General features: G+C 31.2%; 2 protein-coding genes across 2 annotated transcripts; one reads left to right on the forward strand and one right to left on the reverse strand.

Annotated features, from left to right (window-relative positions):
- LOTGIDRAFT_123400 (hypothetical protein) lies at window positions 1–246 on the reverse strand (the record flags this gene model as incomplete). Its single annotated transcript, XM_009060686.1, has 1 exon — window positions 1–246. The coding sequence occupies one exon, from the start codon at window positions 244–246 to the stop codon at window positions 1–3; it is 246 nt and encodes an 81-aa protein (XP_009058934.1).
- Window positions 247–9282: 9036 nt separating this feature from the next.
- LOTGIDRAFT_164181 (hypothetical protein) lies at window positions 9283–17398 on the forward strand (the record flags this gene model as incomplete). Its single annotated transcript, XM_009060687.1, has 14 exons — window positions 9283–9303; window positions 10404–10586; window positions 10750–10826; window positions 10905–11034; window positions 12419–12629; window positions 13283–13408; window positions 13689–13862; window positions 14166–14174; window positions 14327–14536; window positions 14690–14821; window positions 15214–15468; window positions 16286–16444; window positions 17044–17080; window positions 17293–17398. 14 exons carry the CDS (start codon window positions 9283–9285, stop codon window positions 17396–17398), a joined length of 1830 nt encoding a protein of 609 aa, XP_009058935.1.
- Between the last annotated feature and the right edge of the window lie 1838 nt (window positions 17399–19236).

Genomic DNA, 19236 nt, shown 5'->3' on the forward strand with positions numbered 1-19236 from the left:
TTACAAAACGGACGGATTTATACGGAAGCGTATTAGGGCCATTTGAAAATTCAACATACTAACCTGAAAATTCAACATACTAACCTGAAAATTCAACATACTAACCTGAAAATTCAACATACTAACCTGAAAATTCAACATACTTACCTGAAAATTCAATATACTAACCTGAAAATTCAACATACTAACCTGAAAATTCAACATACTAACCTGAAAATTCAACATACTAACCTGAAAATTCAACATACTAACCTGAAAATTCAACATACTAGCTTGAAAATTCAACATACTAGCTTGAAAATTCAACATACTAGCTTGAAAATTCAACATACTAACTTGAAAATTCAACATACTTACTTTAAAATTCCAAAAATAAAAAATGAATGGCCCTAATACGCTTCCGTACAAGTAAGTACATCAAATTTTATATATTATATTTCTTTCATGCTTTCCCAACGTCGCCCAATATACATTTAAGAACCGAGTGAGAAGTTGGCCAGTTCAGTATCTTGAAAGACCGAATAATTTGTTTTTATTTGAAACCTTTAGAATATGTAGAAACATATTTTTCTACAAAACCCTTTTTTTACTTAAATCCAAAAAAAAAAAAGCACAACGCATTTAAAAAGTTAACGGCAGCCTTTTAAAAAAGTTTGGCTTTAGAGAAGTAACGGCTGGAAATTTTTAGTTAAACCTTTCAGGTAGGTCTATGGACACGTTTTCATAAATTTGAGCAACAAAAATTTTGAAAACGAAAAAAGAAAAACGAAAAAAAACCTGTATGTCCCTTTAAATAATCATTTCATATAATATAACACCTTGTTCACCATTCTGTTGGTTTTTTTTCAAACTTCATAGCAATCAAAATGAAATAAGACCAAACTTTCGTTCCGTTTTTATAAGCTTTAATTTGAAATATAGCCATTCCAACTAAAACGGAACGAAGGTTTATTTGATTAGACTGCCTCGAAGGATAAGTATATTTGTTTTAATTACAGGATACAGTTCAAAACAATTACTTTTAGTTTTTATAACCGTTATAGTGTGATTCTGTGATAGTGTGATAGTGTGGTAGTGTCGAAGGTGATGATAGTGTGATGATAGTGTGATAATGTGAAAACCCCCAGGTCCGGTGTACTAAAGTCTGAACCACCAGATAAACCCCAGATTGGTAGAAGCAGAAAAGAATACGCCGCTATCATGACAATTTGTTCATCTAGCATCCCAAATTGGCTACATGACATTGTGACCTATTTACCTCATAACTTAATCAGAAGCAACCAAACTGAAGTTGCTATTAACAAAAAGCAAAGTAGCTATATTAACAATAAAAGCTCAATGGCTATATTCACAATAAAAGCTAAGTGGCTATATCAACAATAACAGCTAAGTGACTATATTAACGATAAAAGCTACGTGTCTATAATGAAAATACAAGCTAAGTGGCTATCTTAACAATAAAAGCTAAGTGGCTATATTAACCATAAAAGCTAAGTGGCTATATTAACATAAAAGCTAGGTGGCTATATTAAATATACAAGCTAAGTGGCTATATTAACATAAAAGTTAGGTGGCTATATTAAATATACAAGCTAAGTGGCTATATTAACAATAAAAGCTAAGTGGGTATATTCACATTAAAGCTAGGTGGCTATATTGACAATAAAAGCTAAGTGGGTATATTAACATTAAAGCTAGGTGGCTATATTAACAATAAAAGCTAAGTGGGTATTAACATTAAAGCTAGGTGGCTATATTAAAAATACAAGCTAAGTGGCTATCTTAACAATAAAAGCTAAGTGGGTATATTAACGATAAAAGCTAGGTGGCTATATTAACAATAAAAGCTAAGTGGGTATTAACATTAAAGCTAGGTGGCTATATTAAAAATACAAGCTAAGTGGCTATCTTAACAATAAAAGCTAAGTGGGTATATTAACATAAAAGCTAGGTGGCTATATTAAATATACAAGCTAAGTGGGTATATTAACAATAAAAGCTAAGTGGGTATATTAACATTAAAGCTAAGTGGCTATATTAAATATACAAGCTAAGTGGCTATATTAACGATAAAAGCTAAGTGGATATATTAACAATAACAGCTAAGTGGGTATATTAACATCAAAGCTAGGTGGCTATATTAACAATAAAAGCTAAGTGGCTATATTAACGATAAAAGCTAAGTGGCTATATTAACAATAAAAGCTAAGTGGCTATATTAACATTAAAGCTAGGTGGCTATATTAAAAATACAAGCTAAGTGGCTTTATTAACAATAAAAGCTAAGTGGCTATATTAAAAATACAAGCTTAGTGGCTATATTAACAATAAAAGCTAAGTGGCCTTATTAACAATAAAAGCTAAGTGGCTATATTAAAAATACAAGCTTAGTGGCTATATTAACAATAAAAACTAAGTGGCTATCTTAACAATAAAAGCTAAGTGGCCTTATTAACCATAAAAGCTAGGTGGAGCTAGGTGGCTATATTAAAAATAAATTAATAATGATATAAATAATTTATAGAGAATGTAGCTTTAAATAAATCACCAAGTCAGGTTGAGACTAACAGAACAAAGAGAGAATCTGGTGATAGAACTACTAATATACCTGACAAATGTTATAACTATAATAAAACTGGTAAATGGTTGGGAATAGATCTAGAAGAAGATTATCCTATTAAACACATCATCATTCAACGTTGTTATTTTTTTTTCTCTTTCAGCTATGATGGGTGAGTTGAGAAATATTATTGTTATTAATACAATGACGATCTACTTTGATAGTCAAATACAATTAAAAATAGTAGAATATCTGTTATATTCTAAATAAATCAATCTTTCAGTTAATGGTTTTATTTTTCAAATATTATTGTTTACAATGACAATTCACTTTAATAATCAAATATATATAACATCCCTAAAAATAGTCAAATATCAGTGATATATAAATAACATTGTTATAAGATTTCAGTTATTGGTGTTATTTTACAAATCTTGTTTTCAGATTTAGCATCAGTGAATGGAATTTTACTACATGTTACTAAAGAGAATGGAGAACCAGAACTATGTTATAAAGAAGGTCTGAGTTCGACGCCACCAATTGTTAAAAATATAGAGTGTAGTCATGCTATATATGGTCGACTTAGTTCCTCCCTTTGGCGTGTCCAGAAACAAGTTAATTAGAGTATACATTGCTTTTACAATAAAACAGAAAGGCATGTCATTCATTTGTATTATTTCTACTGAGAAAATATTCTTTGTGTTAAATTTAGGTCCCAATCAATGAAGAACGAACAACAAGAAGTAATAACCATTGAGTCACTAGTTACTCTATCATCCAGAAACAACCAAGATTATCATTTTGGTCTCATTCCTTGAGAAGGTCTAATTTCTGAAATATATTCTTTACATTAACTTTTAATCTACTTTTTATATTTTGTATTCAACATAATAATATAGAATTACACTGAATTTCTCTAAACAATTAACCAATTTACAAAAATATATTCAAGATGTTTCAAATTATATTAAAGATGTTTTATCTTTTAAACTGAATCGGCCTTAGAGACAATTATCTCCCCTGAACAGAGTTGTTCCTAACTGGAACATAATTGAATATTCTAATGAAGAAGATATAGATGATAGATGTACCAAAACGACGGAGAAGTGGCCTTTCACTTGAATAACTCAGCATAACTGCACAAATTACCCTGGATACTTTATAGTACAGACTTTATGAGTGTACGTGAAGTTAACGTGGATTTATTGACAGTTTATAGGAAACACCTCGTTACTGTTCTTGAATATATTATAATCGGACGTGTTTTATCCTAACATGAATTAACATAAGCAGCGTAAATAGTGTAAATACCTTATAGTTGTACATAATTTGAAATGTTATATTATTAGGCAAGAAAACTGTAAATAAGCTAGCTTTTATATGTAATGTTGTACTTCAAACCCTTTTTATCTAAGAAATTTATGAAGTCGGAAAGCTTTTGTAAAAATTCGTTTTTGAAATTATTTAACTCTAGCCAGTGTTATCTTTATATCTTCAAAAAACCTTTATAGCAAAATCTTTACCTTCCTGCTTTATATCTATACAGTTCAATAACTTACATTAGATAAATAACATTAGAGTTTTATAAAAGGCTAAAATTTAGATTTTGTTAATTCAGTTAAGATTTTTATATATCAATAAGACGTATTACTAGGGTAAATATCTATTTTAATTCAGTTGTGATGACTCACACATCTATAACACTTTCTGTCCCGAGAAAGAATTATGTAATATAGATAAGGTATTGTATTTAAAGATGGGTTTTCTTATTTTTTAGTTTCAAATTAAGCAAACTATTTGATCAATTGGTGTTTTGAATCATCATGTATTCTTAATTATATAATTATGTTCTGGCATATAATTAAGAGTTTTAACCAATCATTAATGCATGGACAGTCTGGATAAACAAAAAAGGCTTTTTGACCTTTCTTGATCGGTCCCTCATTGGAATTCCGCTGGTAATTCTCTTCTATTTTAGCTAATTATGAATTAATTATGGACATGTGAGACAAACTGGTATTTTTCCAAGTCATTAGAACACCTCTACTTCTCATCACACCGAGAAAGACTTAATCTCGTGAATTAAAATAACTCTATAGTTATTACAGAAAGGGGATATGGGCGGTGGTCTTATTTAAACAAGTTTTATGATATTTTTTTCATATCATATACTGTATTCTCCGAAAATTAAATGATACAAGAAACTGAAAGTCACGATTTATGAAAAATACATTAGATATGACACTATACAGGATTAAAACTGACTCACCGATACAGTTTAAAAACTTATACTTCACTGATTTATTCTTGTTACATCAGATTATTGCTATTAGTGTTGTTATGACTTATATGACGTGTCAGTTCCGATATAAAACTAGTCAGAAAATTGTCCATGACATAAAGGCAATAATGTGTCCAAATATCCAGTTGATTACCAGTTTTCAGAGGTTATAATAATACATGCAAAACAAACCTGGCTAGCAGAAGGTAGTTTCGATTCGATAGAACAGGACAAGAGCCTTTAAACTATTTGTTAGACTTAGTAGATCGGTTCAATGACATATTTGACCGTAGCGAGGGCTAAACAAAACTTAAAATACAATATGTGCCTGCAATACCGAGGTCAGAGAAGGCACATACGAATCTATCAATATTTTTGGTATGATATTTGTTATATTTATTCCCGTGACATTGATTATAAATTGACAAGGTCGCACGCGTATGAATTTCGATTAAGAGAAGACAAAACTGTCATACCTTTTTCTTTTTGTAAGTTTTTAGATAAGAGAGGGGTCAGCCGCAGCACCGAAAGCAAGTTTTTCGGGCAAAAATCTCATAACTAGGTTAGAAATTCGGGCAATCTCAGTATTTTACGGCGGCTTTTAAACATGTGTATGTGTATCGGGGACACTGATAGCATAAATTTGCACCATTCAAATTTTCAATCAGGCGTCTGTGTTTCCTGAAATTCCACTTAAACCATGTGTTCGATGACGTCACTAATCGCAAAGGGTCTTATGTGGTAAAGCCTAATTTGCTTTTCAAATCAAAATCATCACAATTATATAATTTTACACTAAATGTCTGTTTTTGGTCATATTCAAGACGCAAATCCAAATGGGATGCGTAATTTTCATCATCATTTGTGTTTTTAATTTCAAATTCATCGGGATATATGAAATCTAAATATTCACTAAATTTAGGATTATTAAGGAGAGGACATCATCTATATACTGCTTAATGAAATTAAAACTAGTTGTTTGTTATATTTTACGAGTGCTTTCATGTATTCTGCCTCGTATGTATATAAAAATAAATCAGCATGTAGAGGCGCGCAGAAAAAATTCGTTCAATAGTTGTTTGGTCGAAATTAATCGAAAAATGCTATTTCGATTGCTATTTGGCCGAGCGATTTGGAACTTATATGGTGCAGACCGTTAGGAAGAGCAAATAAGTCTGCAAAGTCAGTTTTCATCACCAGTTTCGATGTTACTACTTCCAGTGGTATCACTTCCGGTGAATTTGAATTATGTTAAAAATGGCATACGCATAAGCTTAGGGTTACTTATACAAACTGTAATAAATACGTATCGAAAGTGAGATTCAGGTTGTCATCTGGGTTTGCCTCATTATTGCTATTGCTATATTGTAGCTATTTATTGTCCGATTTGCACATTGCTGGTATCAAAGAATACATTCAAAACTTGAGCCGTATTCCGATTTTTTGGTTTTGTCTTTTTTCCAAAGACAAGATGATCTTTTACAGGGTTTAAGGCGTGTTACTTTCGATGACCTGACCTTAGAGGTCAGATCAGTCATTTTACAAACAAAGGTCTAAATTTGATACATTTTACACTTTTGAAATGCAGTATCTCAAACCCAAACAACCCACAACCTTCAGATTATTAATTTGAGATATTTGGGCATATTGAAGGAAAATTGAACTTCAGCTCCAGATGGAGTAGATATTTACAGTAATAATTACTACATATTGACAACAGCTTTTACATGATGTTATTTATGGCCAACACGTGGTTCCTGTTTTATGGTGTCACTGAAAATTGAATTTACATCCTTCAAGCGTGTGCATGGCCTAAAACACGCCCGGCATCAGTACTGTTAAGGGAACTGTTCTAGTTTTTATTCGGGAACGTCTCCAGCACAAACAAATAATATATAACTTTGAAGTATTTCTGATATGACCAAACAGCCCCTCTAACCCGAATCACTGACAGGGAGAAACCGGGTTAAAAAAAAACGAAGGTATCATCTCGATCTATGCCGGGATTAACACTGGACGTTTCAACACAAATGTGACCTAGATCTATGGAGGGGGATCGTTGCCAGAAGTATTTACAAAGTCAAACTTGAAAACAAGGCCTCGACTTTACAAAGTCATATTTCAACATTTCACAATTACAAAATAAACCTTCCTAAAATCAAAAAGTCAATGTACTAATTACAAAGTAGAGATATAAATAGTTTACTTTTTAAACTTTATTTCACATCAGACACCATTCAAACTTTCCTTTACGAAAATGAATTCTTAACTTTGCATTATTGACAATATAGACTATGTCTTCTTGACTTTGCATTAGACAAAATGTGACCTAGATCTACAATGACCCTGGGGTGTATATTGGCGTCTTGACAGATTTTGACGAAACTTGGTGTGGGTGTTAGTTATCACCCAAGGAGGAACTCTATTGTATGCGTAATTGCCCGTGTGCTTGAAAACAGTCTATAAGGCACAATTATTGACTGATTTTGGTGAAACTTCGTGTGAGTTTCTGTAATCGCTCAAGGATGATCCCTATGGAGAATCTGAATAATCGAAAAACGTCCCCATTCGTCATACTTCCTCGAAACCGTGGTAACACAAGTGGGAAATATTACGTATTCATGGATAAATATTGTTTAATCAAAAATGGCCCTACTATATTGGTAGCAAAAAAAAATTCTAAATTGCTATCCTGTAACCATGTTTGATGATGTCACTAATCCCAATATCTGTATCACAAAAGGACTTCCCGTTTAGTGACGTCAAAAACGGTTTGCAGGAACTACAGACGTGGGGTATGTACTTGAATAATATGACTATTTTCATATCTATGTATACCATCATACGAGAATGGCTTTAATTTCTAATCATGTATCATACACCTAAATACTTTGCCTTGGGAATGGATTTCTATGAAAGATAACAAAAACGTATTGTTACTGCTTTATGCAAACATATTATATCTATAATTAAAATAGGTAAAAGCATAATCTCGGGTGTATACTTCGTACCTGGATGTAACTTAATATCTTTGCTGACTGACTAAAATAACTAAATAAATAGAAACCTGTACACAAACAAACTACATTCTTGAAACAGCAGTCGGCGGAAAAATATCCTTGATTTATATTTTGATTAGATTTATTTCATTAATCATTAAATGTAAGTAAAGAAACTTTGTATAATATAAATTATGCCACATTTGCTTTTAAAATTTTTTTCACTTGACATATATCGCAGAAAAACTCAAAATGTTAAAACCAATTCTTTTGGTAAATATCTGTAGACAAAGTTGTTTCCTTTGATCCCGAGAGTTGTCTTTAATAGTTGAGTTCACGATGATGTTTTCATTATCAAAGACTGTGCCTTACTCAGTACAGATAAATATGTTAGAGAATAATTAGAGGACTAATTTCCAGTCTAGATGCCTAATGTTGTTTTAACTAATCCCTCATTTGCTGAATGACTATTTGGGGGACACCGTTCACGAGACGTTTAAATTCTATTCTTAATATGGAAAAATGTTAAAAAAGAAAAGAAAATTGAACATTTCACATATTAAATCTGACTCATTCACTAGTTTGTTCCACATTTCACAGGATAGGATTGTTTTTGTGTCATTTGAGGAAACAATTCAGTAATTTCAGTTTCGGTAACTTGTAATCAGTAGATTCTAGGAATCGGTCTGGGGGCTGAATAAGGGCCACATAATTGAAATCAAATGAATACTTATGTGCATTTCTCCAAAAAAAAAAAGTGAAGGTTATTTTAACGACATTTAATTTGAAAATAATTTACATTTCATATTGGGTCGATTTACCGCAAATCTGTATGCCGGGACGATTTGACCCGAATCTATTCGCTTGTTGAATGTGTATCCTAAATCAATGATTTGGCAAAGCGAGTACGACTAAACCAATCAATTACTGGAAAAACCCACCTGGAAATTTTGAAAATAACTTATAGATTGACAAGTTGCTGTTTCGCCCCCCTCCCCTTCCCGTAGAGCAATCGATTTGAAACTTAGCAGAGAGGTAATTATATCCTGAATATTTCACAACAGTTCCGACGCTTCCGTCCATTTTAAATTAATTTGCTGTGAATATTCATGACACATATAAATTCAAATCGATAGCTCTACGGGAAGGGGAGGGGGCGAAACAGCAACAGTGCCCGAAGACATACAATGCTCTCAAATCTTTTGTGAATATTAAAGAAATGGATAGATTTGCAATCTCCATCCTTTTACACCAAATGTTACGAGATTCCTGTTTGGATAATTGAATGGTGACGTATGCTCTGTTTAGGGAGGTTATTAGTCTTTAATGACGAGAATATGAGATTGTTCAAGCACGGTGGAATATCGATAATATCTTCCGTTGCTAAAAGAAAAATGCAGAACAGTGCCCGATGATTCTATAATATTTAATAATACAAAAATATGAAGATCTCGTGGGTGAAGGTGAGTTATTGCCCTTGACAAGGTTAAGATATTTTATAGATATCCGATATAAAAAAAAACTGAACGAAGCTACTGAGTGTGGGCGTATTTTTATCTTGTCTTGTAAGCTATTTTTCTTATAAAGGTTGGGACATCTCACTTCTTGCAACTGAATGATCGAAGAATTTGATCCATTTTTTCTCTTTAGTCGAGATCAACTTTCAACATAAAGTCACTTTACTCCCTGTTGGAAAGAGCTGAAATTGAGAAAGTAAGATAAATAGTATAATTCAAGGGGAATGAAAGAATGGTTTCTATTTTATAGGTCACTCTTATTTTATCAGCAGTTTTACCACGACTCAATCCACAAACGATTGGCCTAGAAGTATGTTTATATTTGTTTTTCATAGAGGTACTAGCTAAAATATATGACAAACATAATTATGATGTATATCCTTTTGTATTTGTCGGTACTCTGTAGGTATATATGTTTTCAAACAGAAACTGAAGGGAGTCACCAATTGATGTTAATCAAGATTGACATAAAACTGCACCAACAGTTCATTTAAAATTTTCGACAAATTTAGTGATTTTCAACTGTTTTTTTAACATTTTCTTCTAGTAAAATCTACTGCAATGTTTTGTTGGGATTCCATGGACATTTTATGTGTTTATCAACTTATTAATTTATAGTTTTAGCAAAATATGACGCCTATTGACGTTATCAATTTAATTCCTGACAATGGTTTCAGCAAGATGACAATAGATATGGAATTTAGAAAAGAATTGATATATGAAATTTTACCGGTTTGTTATTTGCCTCCACAGTATAAGGTTTAAGTGTAGTCGGAATGAAAATCCAAAATTGAAAATGCAGCATCTGTGCTCTGAAGTTGACCTTAGGCTAGTTCATATTGTGTGCAAGTTTCTTAAACTGAAGAAACAATTTGAGAGGTGTCTCTGAAATATCTTAATGCTTCCAGTTGTATCAAATAACTTCTGATCTGACTGATCACACATCATCATCTACAGCTAAACCTTTCATTATCACACTTTGAATTCCCGATTTTGTCATTGTTTTTACTTTACTGAAATATTATATCTCGTTTATTTTGTTGTAGGAAAAGAGTAATACAATCAAAATGTACAGGAAAAAGTACAGTATCTTAAAATGTTTTAATACCAAGAAAGCGTTAATCACTGATAATCTTTTACACCTGATTTTGTATTGCTATAAAAAAACGCTACCAGAAATCAGAGAATTAATGAAAATAGTGAAAGATCTTTATAATTGTATTGGACAAGTAAGTACATCAAATCTTATATCATATATTAAACTTCTTTCAAGTCAACTTTGACTATGTTGACCTTAGGCCAGTTTATATTGTGTGGAATTTTCTCAAAATATCAAAAACATTGTCATTTTATATGATGTTGAAACATTGTTTCTTATTGATGTCGTTGTAGGAAGTGACTAATATATATGAAACGTTCCACATCAGAAATAATATTCATCATCTGCTCACGCTAGCTGTAGATATGAAGTAAGTAGACTTTTATCATCGACTGATAATGTTACATTTTTCTCCCATTTTAAATAACAAAACGAAATATTTTTTTAGGGAAAAGTACAATATACCAGAATATTTTAATGACATCAATAATAATATTCATTACCAGAATTTATTTTCCCCAGATGAAAAGCTACCAAAATGCGGGGAATTGAACATAGTGAAAAACTGTAGTGAACAAGTAAGTATTTTATATATTATATTTCTTTCATGTTTTCCCAACGTCGCCCAATATACATTTAAGAATCGAGTGAGAAGTTGGCCAGTTCATATCTAAAAAGGCCGAATAATTTGTTTTTATTTGAAACCTTTAGAATATGTAGAAACAAATTTCTCTATATAACCTTTTTTTTGACTTAAATGCAAAAAACCCAAAAAGCACAACGAACAAAGTTAACGGCAGCCTTTAAAAAAAGTTTGACTGAAGTAACAGCTTGATTATTTAAGTTAAGTTTTCATAAATTTGAGCAACAAAAAAGGAAAACAAGAAAACTGGGAATTCCCCATTCAATAAACATTTCATGTAATATAACACCCTGTTCACTATTCTGTTTTTTTTTTCAAACTTCAAAGTAAACAAATTAAAATACGACCAAACTTTCGTTCCGTTTTTTATTAGCGTTAATTTGAAATATAGGCATTCCAACTGAAAAGTTTAAATAAAAAATCATTTATAAAAACGGAACGAAGGTTTATTTGATTAGATTGATAAGATTGATTAGATTGATTAGATTGATTATATTGATAAGACTGATTAGATTGATTAGATTGATTAGATTGATTAGATTGATTAGATTGATAAGATTGATTAGATTGATTAGATTGATAAGATTGATTAGATTGATAAGATTGATTAGATTGATGAGATTGATTAGATTGATTACATTGATGAGAGTGATTAGATTGATTAGATTGATTAGATTGATAAGATTGATTAGATTGATTAGATTGATTAGATTGATTAGGTTGATTAGATTGATTAGATTGATTAGATTGGTAAGATTGATTAGATTGATAAGATTGATTAGATTGATTAGATTGATAAGATTGATTAGATTGATAAGATTGATAAGATTGATAAGATTGATTAGATTGATAAGTATATTTGTTTTAATTACAGGATACAGTTCAAAAAATTACTTTTAGTTTTTATAACAGTGATAGTGTGATTCTGCGATAGTGTGATTTTGTGATAGTGTGATTCTGTGATAATGTGCTTCTGTGATAGTGTGATTCTGTAATAGTGTGATAGTGTGATTCTGTGATAGTGTCAAAGGTGATGATAGTGTGATTCTGTGATAGTGTAGAAGATGATGATAGTGTGATGATAGTGTGATTCTGTGATAGTGTCGAAGGTGATGATAGTGTGATGATAGTGTGATGATAGTGTCGAAGGTGATGATAGTGTGATGATGGTGTGATAGTGTGATAGTGTCGAGAGTGATGATCAGTAAATCATAACAGAAAGCTGTGGAATCTAAGGTAAATTGAACAAACCTCAATTCAACCAGTAAATTTGTTCAATCCAGACACAAGGCTAGAAACTGCATTCAACTCTGTTTCAGATGTATTCCCCGGTGTCAGAAATACAAGTTGAAGAGTCTGAGAAAACCCCAAGATCTGGTGTACTACAGACTGAACCAGCATATAGGCCTCAGATTGGTAGAAGCAGAAAAGAATACGCCGCTATCATGACAATTTGTTCATCTACGTCATTGTGGGTTAGATTGTGGAAGTTGATAATTGTAATATTATTTATCATACCACTCATTCAATGTAAGTCAATGTAATTAATACCAAAACAAGCATCCCAAATTGGCTACATGATAATGTGACCTATTTACTTCAAAACTTAAGTTGCTATTAACAAAAAAAGGCCAAGTGGCTATATTAACAATAAAAGCTAAGTGGCTTTATTAACAATAAAAGCTAGGTGGCTATATTAAAAATACAAGGTAAGTGGCTTTATTAACAATAAATGCTAAGTGGCTATATTAACAATAAAAACTAAGTGGCTATATTAACAATAAAAGCTACTGATCAAACAGAACGACACCAAGACTTTGGTCTAATTTTGATTAAACTGATAACAAACATAACCGATGTAAATATCCCAAAGCACGTTTTAAGTAGCAAAAGTGAAATATGTACAGGGTGTATGTAAATAAGACCCCTTGAGGGTCTTGATCATTTAAAATCTCAACAAATAACTTCTGCTTTTCAGTTTATTTTGCAGTTTGCTGAAGTAAAAATTAGTTCAGTTTTTAACCGTGTCTATTTCATTTAATATGTCGGGGAGGGGGACTCTAATTTCGAAACAGTCCGTAGTTTATAATATATTAAACATGGGTGTTAAGTTTGCACCAGGTAATATCAGTCATAAAACTGAACTAAATAAAATGAGTTAGTTTATAATATATTAAATACAGGTGCTACGTTTGGACCTGATGACAGTTATACCTGTCACTGTTTTAATGATGAACCATGTCATAAAGAAACTGGGAGATGCAGTGAAGGTTGTGCTACTGGATGGTCTGGTGCGTCCTGTCAGAAAGGTAAACTTTGGGTAGCATTTTGAAGGTTACCACCAAAATCTAGACATGTCCACTATTGAGATAAAACATCTCAAAATTAACTTCCTCTTTTTTAGCCGATGTCTAGTAATATCAGATAATATTAACGCTTTGTATCCTTCAAACTTTAAACACAAATCGATGATTTCAATATTAGCAACTTAACATTTACAAAATTTGTAAGTAAAGCTAACATGTTAAATAAATAACACGGTTTAAATTCCTTTACCATCCCTTTAATAATGATATAAATAATTTATAGAGAATGTAGCTTTAAATAAATCACCAAGTCAGGTTGAGACTAACAGAACAAAGAGAGAATCTGGTGATAAAACTACTAATAAACCTGACAAATGTTATAACTATAGTAAAACTGGTAAATGGTTGGGAATAGATCTAGAAGAAGATTATCCTATTAAACACATCATCATCCAACGTAAGATTAAAGTTTTTCACTAACAATGTCCAAAATTTACAAACTATACTAGTCTCAGTCTCTATCGCATCTTTCAAAATTCACTAAATTCTCAAATCCGTTTAGGATAATGCCAAAGCACATGATACAAAGAAATATCATAGACCTTAACCTGAATAAAACCTGGACGTTTTGCTCCTGGTCAAGGTCTTGTATCAAATATACAGGTCTAAGTTGGTACACATCTTTAATTTAGAAATGAAAAAGGGAACTTACCCATTATTACAACATGATTGTAATTGTTATTTTGTTTTTCTCTTTCAGCGGAAAAGGGTGAGTAGAGAAATATTATTATTAACAATGGTAATTCACTTTGATAATCAAATATATATAACATCCCTAAAAATAGTCAAATATCAGTGATATATAATTAACATGTTGTAAGATTTCTGTTATTGGTGTTATTTTTCAAATCTTGTTTTCAGATTTAGCATCAGTGAATGGAATTTTACTACATGTTACTAAAGAGAATGGAGAACCAGAACTATGTTATAAAGAAGGTCTGAGTTCGACGCCACCATTTGTTAAAAATATAGAGTGTAGTCATGTTATATATGGTCGTTATGTTAATATCAGTAATGATCGTATCAGTCATAATGGAAGATATTTAACATTATGTGAAGTGGAGATATATGGTTAGACTTTATTCATTTTCATTAAATGTATAAAATGTAGTCGAATGAACTCGGGGTAATCTTTCCATCGCAAGAGACGGTACTCTAGTGGTCTGACGTGAGCAAAATTCTCAATTTCTACATCTGTCATTTCTTAATATCTCTTCATTTCAGTTTGTTCTGTAGGAACGTTTGGTTCAGATTGTAACAACTTCTGTCATTGTTTAAATAATGAAAGATGTTCAGAGACTGGTGAATGTCCTAATGGTTGTTCTGATGGATGGACAGGAACAACTTGTAGTCAAAGTAAAGTTATGTTTTGTTATTTTTCTACATACCGTGTTTATCAAATTTTAACACATATTACAGACTTGATATGATATAACACAGTAAAACTTTAATTTTGTCTCAATTTGTATTCACATTAATATTCTAGAAAGCATTCTGTGGTTCCTGTCATCATACAATTATTTGAAGATACATGACGTTACTGTGCTATGAACTGCTAATAGTATCTTAGGCCTAGGTTTAGTGCAATTGCTAGACTCACAGATATCTGACTGGAAATTTAGCTTAGATGCTATAAGGGTCTCTCATAAATATAAGCAGTTTATAAAATCTTGTTACCTTTCCTTTAACACGTATATCTTCTCTGTTTGTACCATTTATCCATAAATTCTTTCGCTTAACATTTCTAGTGTGTGATAATGGTACATACGGTGCTGGATGTTTAAAACTATGTTCAGATAGAAATTGTTTAATAGAAACATCACCATGTCATCATATCTATGGTAGCTGTCAAGGTGGTTGTACAGAAGGTTTTTATGGTGAAGTTTGTGATATGAAATGTTCAGATAGAAAATGTAAAGATAGTAATTTACAATGTGAGAGTAAAACAGGAGAATGTATTGATGGATGTCAACCAGGATACCAGTCACTAGATTGTATACAAGGTACAATATTAGATTTATGGTAATCGATGATGGAAAATGCTGGCACGACAGCTATTATTGAGTTTTAGAATTTCGGATCTCTGTATTTTTGTTAATGTCCTAGACTAGGTTGATTTTTGAAGATTTACTGATAAATTAATGAACAGTATTTGGCCCAACTTCACTACAGTATATCAAAAACACAAGACAATATTATGGAATATAACTGCATCTGATGACGACACGTGTATATTGTGTTGAAACGTAATGTGCCTAACCTTATTAAAGAAGTGTGTTATATTCCATAATATTGTCTTGTGTTTTGTTATATGTGCTCCTCGCTTCTATATGTCGTTCAAATCTTCCACCATGCACAGTAGCTCAAAATTGGTTTAACCAGCATTGAAGACTACAATTTTGTTTATAGTTTGATGAAAATAGGTCTGTATTTTGTAGTAGGATCTCTAATGATTTAACAATATTCTGATGACAATTTGACTTCAATAAACCAAAGGTTTGAGTTTGAGAACGTAAGTGGTATAGCTTTAAGTCTGTTCACGAAGTTCATAAAAATTTGACTCATGATAAGATTATAAATTCCAATATTTCCCAAGAAAGATATTTAATCATATGCTAATGACCAATGGAGCACAAGATTAGAATGGATTACTGCTCTATTCATACTAAAACATGAATCGAATGAAACTGGCACCTTAATTGGTCCAGAAATAAATATACATTTCATTATCTATGAGTCAATGTCTGAAAATATCTTATGTACCAAATATGGGACTCTAAGCGTACATGGGTTACATTTATTGATATTTTCTTTCTGTAGAATGTGATAAAGGAACATATGGACAAGACTGTTTGTTAAATTGTTCATCAAGATTCTGTAAACTAGAAACAGAGTGTAATAATATAGATGGAGCTTGTAACTGTTCAGATGGATACCAAGGAATAGATTGTACATTAATTGTACGAGAAGATAACACAGGTTAGAAAATATCTGCAACTGAAATTTTGTCATCATTTGTTGGTCATTTTAGGGCATTCAATATTTTACTTGGAAATCAATTGGATTTCTTTTCGCAATGATTTACAAGTTAGTAATCTATTCGCACCAAGTTTTTAAATCCTAATTTAGTTACAATTGACCAATGCTTGCTTCTGTTCCCATTACTGATTTCTGCTAAATGCAGACATCACAGGTAAATATGTTAGTTTTATAATAAATTAGAACATAAACTATAAATGTTTTGGATGTTTATAACAATATTTTCATTCTTTAGATTGTTTTATCAACAAAGTATGTATTTCTACAGATTGTTTCAGACTGATATAACTAGTCTATTATACTTCAGGATTGAGATAAGATGATTGTGACACAGTCTACTCTACATTATTATCTCGGTATCCTAGTTGTAGCTTTGCAACCAGCTTTCCAGCTTTAGACTCAAACAAAACTTCGGATTCATGTTTAAATTACTCATTTCCAAGCCTTACTATACTTCTATATCGTGTCTGTTTGATTCCAACTTGCAGGTAGTTCGACCATTGGGAAGATTGTAGGAAGTGTTGTATTCATTATTGTAGCTGTAGCACTCGTAGTTCTGTTCGTTTTAAGACGAAGGTAAGGCTTGTATAATATCTGCTGATTGAGACTTGACTGCTGTTGAGACACTTGTTTCCATCAGTCTTCTCGGTGTGTTAACTTAGTTCCTCCCTTTGGCGTGTCCAGAAACAAGTTAATTAGAGTATACATTGCTTTTACAATAAAACAGAAAGGCATGTCATTCATTTGTATTATTTCTACTGAGAAAATATTCTTTGTGTTAAATTTAGGTCCCAATCAATGAAGAACGAACAACAAGAAGTAACAACCATTGAGTCACTAGTTACTCTATCATCCAGAAACAACCAAGATTATCATTCTGGTCTCATTCCTTGAGAAGATCTGATTTCTGAACTTAAAACTTAAGAGTTCTCTACAAAAATATATTCAAGATGTTTCAAATTATATTAAAGATGTTTTATCTTTTAAACTGAATCGGTCTTAGAGACAATTATCTCCCCTGAACAGAGTTGTTCACCCACCAACACGGAACGTGAGCATAACAGCAAAAATTATGATTCAATTCAATTAAGATTTTTATATATCAATAAGACGTATTACTAGGGTAAATATCTATTTTAATTCAGTTGTGATGACTCACACATCTATAACACTTTCTGTCCCGAGAAAGAATTATGTAATATAGATAAGGTATTGTATTTAAAGATGGGTTTTCTTATTTTTAGTGTCAAATTAAGCAAACTATTTGATCAATTGGTGTTTTGAATGATCATGTATTCTTAATTATATAATTATGTTCTGGCATATAATTAAGAGTTTTAACCAATCATTAATGCATGGACAGTCTGAATAAACAAAAAAGCCTTTTTGACCTTTCTTGATTGGTCACTCATTGGAATTCCGCTCGTAATTCTCTTCTATTTTAGCTAATTATGAATTAATTATGGACATTTGAGACAAACGGGTATTTTTCCAAGTCATTAGAACACCTCTACTTTCTATTCATATAAGTATTAGCATTTTCATAAATGAAAATAAGGGAACCCATCTTTAAAGTTAGTAAGTTAGTTAGTTAGTTAATGTAACCACTTTTAGATAATATTTTTATACATATGTTATATTTTTACTTATCATGAAGCGACCTTAAGATGTTCGAAATTTAATTTAGATGTTTGAAATTTAATTTAGATGTTCGAAATTAAATTTTAAATTAAAATTTATGTTTATTGTTATATTATATTATAATATTTAGAGATAACAGTAGAGATAACAGTATAACACATAGCTCGTATACCAAATGGAACTGTGCAAAAAAAGATATCTTCACTAACTTAGTTAATACAAATGTCGATATTATACAAAATATAATATTAAATTTAAGTAACATATCAAGTACCCAAAATAAGGATACTATACGTCAAAAAATAAATAAGTCTGTTGAACAAATATGCAATTTATTTACAAATTCAGCGATAACTGCTTTTGGGTTAACAAAAATAAAAGGAAAAACCAAATATAAAAAAAATAAAATGGAAAATAAACCCTGGTTTAATAAAAATTGTAAGCTATACAGAACAAAATTCCATAACGCAATGAAAAAATATTCAAAACATAAAAATATTAACAATAAAGATAGCATGAAAATAGCAAGTAAAGAGTATAATACTAGTCTTAATGCAGCATTCAACACCTTTCAATTTAATGCTGGAAACGAAATAAGAATAAAATCAAGTTATGATCCCAAATCGTTTTGGAAACTACTTGATAGTATTTGTGGAAACACTAAAAATAATAAAGCCGATATCAAAATAGATGAATTGTATGATTATTTTAAACAATTGAACAGCTCTGATCAGATAGATGAACACTTTGATACTTCACTTGACTGTGAAAATAACTTCGGTGACATTCTTAATTCACCAATAACTGACTCAGAAATAACGGAAGCTATAATTAATATTAAATCTAATAAAGCTTGTGGCATCGACAACATATACAATGAATACATAAAATCACATGTCTCCAATTATACAACATTCTTTTTAATACGGTACTTGACACAGCGATATTACCAGAAGTCGGGTCAATCGGAACTATGCGACCAATTTACAAACACAGGGGTGACCCGAAAAATCCAGATAACTACCGAGCCATTACTTTAATTTCCTGTTTGGGCAAGGTCTTTAACTCTATTTTAAACAAAAGATTGAATG

Source organism: Lottia gigantea (genome assembly GCF_000327385.1).
Source record: "Lottia gigantea unplaced genomic scaffold LOTGIsca_44, whole genome shotgun sequence".
In the NCBI taxonomy this organism is placed as follows: domain Eukaryota; kingdom Metazoa; phylum Mollusca; class Gastropoda; family Lottiidae; genus Lottia; species Lottia gigantea.